Here is a 6,000-nt window from a genome sequence, read left to right as displayed (position 1 = left end):
CTCTTAACAACACCCCAAAAACTAGACAGACTCATTCAAACCTCCATAATAAAAAAACTCCAGCCTTCCTTCAAGTAATGTTCCAATACTGATTCAGTCATCCTTTGCCTCACTCACACACACAGATCTATCCTTCATGAAGCCTATGAAACCTCTTCCAGGTCCTCATAAGCCATGGCAGAATAAATTTTCATTTTTTCTTCTTCTTTCAGACATCAGACTTGTGCTCTTATAATTCCCGGTTTTTCCATAAGAGTCTCCTTTTCACATTTTTTTTATTTTTTTCTCTGAGGTTTGCCTTCAACACCTTCCAATCTTCCCAAAAAGTGCTTGCTAAATATAAATACTTCAACCAAGTGCTGCAGCTGCTCGTAGATGAACTGTGGCCGTACGGATTCACAAAGAGACGCCATTCGTGGTAAGACTTTGTCAAGTTTGCTACAGTCCCTCTGAACGCTGAATTCCACCTTTCCCAGCAGGACAAACAGCCTCTGCTTCCTCTTTTTGTTCCTTTTGCAAAGTTCCACCCGAGGCCGGGTGCGGCGTTCTGTGCAAGGCACGCAGGGGTAGAGGGAGGGAGTGAGTGAGTGAGGGGCTGCACGGGGGCTACACCAGCGTCCCGGGCTTGGAGTCCTCGTGCCAGAACAGCCTCTGCTCACTGCTGGGCAGCTCTGCCTCCAGGCCATCCTCCTCGTCCCCTCCCAGCTGGCTCGGCTCCACGTAGGTCCTGCAACACAGACACGGCACCAGCGTCACCTGAGGGTCCTCCCCATGCGCCTCCCTTGGGCTCAGAGTGATGCTGGTTATTTGGAGTTTGCCTCCAAGCACAAACCCGTTTTTGGGCTGCAATCAGTAAAGTTATGTGCACAGCAATCCCAGCTGCTCCAAACTGTCATAGTATCACTGACTGGTTTGGCTTGGAGGGATTTTAAAGCTCACCTTGTTCCAACATCCCTGCCCTGGGCAGGGACACCTTCCACTACACCACATTGCTCCAAGCCCCATCCAACCTGGCCTTGAGCTCTGTCAAGGCTGTTGGGTGTACTGATTGCTTGTTTGCCATGATCACATTAAAGCAGACAATAAAGCAGATGAACAATCAGACAAGTGATTAAGAATGTGGAAAATTAATAGCTAATGAACCTCATTTAGATAAAGCTGCTAATACAAGCAGAATTTTCAAAGTTCAATTATGAGAAATTAAAAAATTAGTAGAAACAGTATTTTTAAACACTGTTGCCATAGATATTTTAAATCACTTCAGTAAAACAGCCCATAGCACTTAGCTTAGGAAAAAAAAAGATCTAGCAGCAGCTTTTATGTATTCCCTTACACTTTCATTTATTTTAAAACAAACAGAATTAAAAATTCAGTATTTTCACACAAGTCGGTCTGGCAGCAAGCACAAACTGCAACCCACAAAGCAGGAGGCACACGTGGGGTACTCATTACACTGAGCATAAGTGCATTTCAATGTGATGGCATTTGTGGGGGCAGAGCCATTCCCCAGGGCAGGAGCTTTCTGTCCTCACAGCCAAGTGCTCTGCAGTGGGGGGGGACACATCCAAACAGAAAACTGCCCTCACAACACCGGTTTTCTAAATACCCTTCATCCTGGCTCTTTGAAATCAAGCTGATTTGCTCAGATTTAAGAGGCAGTGACATGCAGGAGGAAGGGCAGGAAAATCTTCACGTATTCCACTCACCTGCTCTGCAAAGGAAGGTTGCCATAAACATTCCCGTAACAGCTGGCGTAGGAGGAATGAGACAACGTGTCGTAGTCTGAAAGTCCCAGTGCAAGGGGGGTTCTCCAGTTCCCAGCAGTGTTTGTAGAAGATGCTGGAATTACAAAAAGGATTACAACAAATTATACCTTTCTTAGAACGAATTACACCTTTCTTCAGCTAAATCAGCTGAGGCAAACAAGACAATTCTCATCAGCAATTTCTATGGGGTTTTGCAGGACACAGGCAGACAATGCAAACACAAAATATGATTTACAAGCCCTGTAAAGGGGGTATTCTGGAGCTCTTAAAGTGCTTGCTGACACATTCAGTGATGCTCACTGGGCTTTATTTTGGAAGCCATCACAGCCACTGCATTTACATGGCATGAAGCTTTGTACACTGCTTCTAGTTGCTAAATATACCTGTCAAACTCAAATGCTCTTTGTCCTTCTCTGGGTTACTGTGCTTGCACAAAGAGCAAAAGGCTGATTTACCATGAGGAGAAGGTAACAAGCAAGACTTTCCTTCCAAGAACAGAACAAGATCCAACTTGGCTCCTCATCCACCTTCGAGGACAGAGCTCTGCTGACTTCACTGAGGCAGGGATGGGGCAGAGCTGACAACACTGCAGGGGTTTACAAAAACACCGGGCACGGATGAAATCAGACCTTACCCGAAGAGAAAGACGACACCCGACTGCTGGGCGAGCACGGCGTCTGCAGAGCAGCAAAGCCCAAACTCCTCTGAGATCCTCGGTCAGACTCAAAGCCCGCCTGCAGGCCGTGGCCCTGCTCCTTCTGGCTGGAGGCACGCTGGTACCAGCCCCGGAGATGCTCTGCTACTAAGGCCTTGTGAATGTTTTTGGTTATGTGCTCCGTTTTAGCCACCTGCTTCCTGGGGAGCCTGAGGGTGGCGTAGGGGTTGTGTGGGACTCTGTCCACCTCGTCCTCGTGGTAGGAGCGGAACTCCCGGTACCGCTCGTAGCCGTAGTGCGCCGAGGAGCGGTACGAGGGGTTCACGCTGTACTGCCCCTCCGTGTCGCTCTCATAAACGTACCCCCCGTTGTAATAAACGTCAGGCTCGGTGTAAGGGGAGTACCCAGGAATGTAGTAATTAGAGGAAGGCTGCTCCTGGTTTTTGTGGAAGACGGCGCTGCGGGCGTCCTTGTGAGCCAGGTTCGGCATGCTCCCCGAACTCGCGGCGGAAATGTTGTGTTTCTTGGAGCGCCTCCGGCCCCTGGTCCTGTTGTCGAGGGTCTGGGTGGTGTAATAGGGGTTGGGAGTGGGTGTCACGCAGTAATACTCTGCACTGGACTGGCTGGTGTAGGATGATCCGTCGTCCAGGATCTCTGTGCTGCTGCTCCGCTGCGACTTGCAGAGGGAGAAGGCTGGCTTGTCAGCAGGAGCCTCGGACAGCAGGTGGGTCTGGGACTCCAGGCTCCCGCTGCGCTGCCGGCAGTGGCGTGGGGAAACATCTGGCCTAGAGCAACACAGATGTTGGCTGGTTAAAGGCAAGTCTCACACAAATAAACACTCAGAGCATGCAAGGACAGGTCAGCTGCCTCCCCAGCCCAAGCACAACGCAAATCCAGCCTTATGTTTCCACACAGAGTATTTGCAACACACGGAACTCAGTTTGGCTGAATTTTGTATTGGCTGCAACAGCAGGAGATCTGCCTTATAATAATCTGTTAGGCTGAGCAAGGTTAATCTGTGACAGGGACACACTGAGCTAAGGTCACAAATACACATTTGGTAATGATTTACGGGAGGGCTCCCTCAATCACCTGCAAACCTGCTGCTATTGATGTGCTCCATGGAGCTGTTCTAGCTCAAAGTGTCCAAATGCCATAGATACACACAGCCAACACTAACGATGGAAGCTGTCTGAATCCCAGTAACTCTGCTTGTAAACACAGAACTCTCCATCAGTAAACATCATGTAAACAACAAAACTCTCCATCTCCCTTCCTTTCTAAAAGGAAAAGCCTATGCAGGTAATGAGCTTGGACCAGAACATGGGAAGATGGGTTTCCTTTTGATCTGTCTCTGCAAGGCTGCATTACCTCACCAAACAAACCCTGAGCTAACATTCTAAGATTCTTAGCATGACTCCTTCTCCACCATGGATTGGCTTCCCACAGTAATACCTCCAACCAACATTCAGAAAGCAGTGGGAATCCTTACACTGGGTACAGCTGCTAGCACCAGATCTGACATGATCACACACGACATGACCACACAATCATCTGCAAACCTACTGCTCTTGATGTACTCCAGGAAGCTGTTCTGGCTCATAAAGTGCTCAAATCCCATAGATTCGGGATGGACACACAGCTGACACTAATGATGGGAGTTGTCTGAATCCCAGTAAACAGGGAACTCTCCATCAGGCCTCACAAGAATTATGTCAGCTCTGACAAAGCACCTGCTGAAACACTGATACCCCACCGCGGCAAAACCGCCCAGACATCAACCCTCTGCCCTCTTAACACCGTTTGCTTTCGCTCCTGTGCCTCCCCAGCCAGGTGTGGCACCCAAATCAGGGGTCTCTTACTGCAGGTGGCTGCTGCTGTAGGCGTTTCTGGTGAGCACGGGGGTGGTGGGCATGCTCCTGCCGCCCTGCGGCGGCACCGGCCGCTCCAGCGCGCGGAACAGGCTGCTGTGCGTCGAGAGCGTGTCCCTGCAGCAAAGGGGGCACACACAGTGAGGCTAAACATCCCAGCACATGTCACAGCACACCCACTGCGGCTGCTGTGCGTCGAGAGCGTGTCCCTGCAGCAAAGGGGGCACACACAGTGAGGCTAAACATCCCCCAAAAATCACAGCACACCCACTACGGCTGCTGTGCGTCGAGAGCGTGTCCCTGCAGCAAGGGGGACACACACAGTGGGGTTAAACATCCCCCTACAAGTCACAGCACACCCACTACCAGCACCTGAGGTCTCGGAGAAGCAAAAAGGAAGGGTGGAATGTCGCCCTGATTTTTTAAGATTTTCTAAGCCTTCTGATGTTTACGTTCTTGTAACGAACTTTTCCACGCACTTTCTGTAAATAGTTCATTGCTTTGCATTCTTTTATGGAGGAGAAATCCGATGGACTGTTGGTTTGTCCAGCGTCATTGGAGAGGTGGCACTGTCACCTCCAATTCGCTGTCACTTGTGGAAAACTGTAAATGTTGGAAATAAACTTTCCTTTTTCTTCACCTTGAGAGCAGTGGTGTGTGTGCTTATGTTCTTTTGTGTCCTATAGTGACAGTGGAACAAACGTAAGTGGATGTGTGAGAAAGAGATGGTAAATAGGAAGGAAAATTCAATCCCTTCCTGTGGTTAAAGGGAGGTGTTGACAGAATGAGCAGCAGGACAAACTGCTGCCAAAGGACAGAACCATCGAGGAGAGACAGAGCAGGTAACAGAGCAGCAAATGAATCAGGCTTTCAAATGAAGCACATGGGTACATATAGCTATAATTTGACTTCTGAACTTCATGCAGGAGTGTTCCACTAGTCTTGAGGGACAGATGAGGAAAAAAAGCAAGACATGGCATTGCTCAAAACTCTAAAACATTTTTAAGTGTGTCTTTAACAGCCTGTTCACCCAAGACAGTCCAAGAAATCTCAGCATCAGTGGGAATCCTTACACTGGGTACAGCTGCTAGCACCAGATCTGACATGACAACACAATCACCTGCAAACCTACTGCTCTTGATGTGCTCCAGGGAGCTGTTCTAGCTCGTAAAGTGCTCAAATCCCATAAATTTGGGATGGACACACAGCTGACACTAATGATGGGAGCTGTCTGAATCCCAGTAACTCTGCTTGCAAACAGAGAATTCTCCATCGGGCCTCACATGAATGATGTCTGCTCTGATAATGTACCTGCTGAAACACTGATATCATCAGGACAGATGGGTAGGGTTTGGTGCTGCCTGAATCCACTAAGCACAGTCATCAGGAAAGTGACAAGTTGTTAAATGAACACTGAAAAAAACCCAGAAACTGACACAAAAAATGACAGCACCAGCAACTCCTTAAATGCAACCCTTGCTATTATATTTCTCACCCATCTCAAACCTCTTCACAAAAATTACACTACTCTTTGGTTTGAGATACTGTGTCAACTGCTTATGCACATTTTTGGGAGCTCAATTTGAAACTTCAGCTCCCATCTCCAAACCTGTAAAGCCAGAAGAGCAAGGAGCAGTGGGCTCTGCTGGGATGCTCAGCAGGGACAGGAGCAGCTCATGGCAGCAGGTGCAGAGCGCAGCAGCAGTGG

At 48.8% G+C, this 6,000-nt stretch overlaps 1 protein-coding gene across 1 annotated transcript in view; it reads right to left on the bottom strand.

Annotated features, from left to right (window-relative positions):
* Positions 1–390: 390 nt before the first annotated feature.
* Positions 391–6,000, bottom strand: part of FRMD4B (FERM domain containing 4B) — a 77,297-nt gene continuing 71,687 nt past the window's right edge. The window contains exons 20-23 of the mRNA XM_054280880.1: positions 4,284–4,409; positions 2,401–3,206; positions 1,707–1,839; positions 391–727 (exon numbers count right to left, since the gene is read on the bottom strand). Coding sequence (XP_054136855.1) covers positions 607–727; positions 1,707–1,839; positions 2,401–3,206; positions 4,284–4,409 — 1,186 coding nt within the window. The 3' untranslated portion in view covers positions 391–606. The remainder of the gene's footprint in view (positions 728–1,706; positions 1,840–2,400; positions 3,207–4,283; positions 4,410–6,000) is intronic.

This window comes from Melozone crissalis, unplaced genomic scaffold (genome assembly GCF_028551555.1).
Source record: "Melozone crissalis strain CALT ecotype California unplaced genomic scaffold, PUWL_Pcris_2 ptg000029l_1, whole genome shotgun sequence".
NCBI classification, from domain to species: domain Eukaryota; kingdom Metazoa; phylum Chordata; class Aves; order Passeriformes; family Passerellidae; genus Melozone; species Melozone crissalis.
Note: the sequence above shows the minus strand (reverse complement) of the source record. Positions and strands in the feature narration are given on the sequence as shown.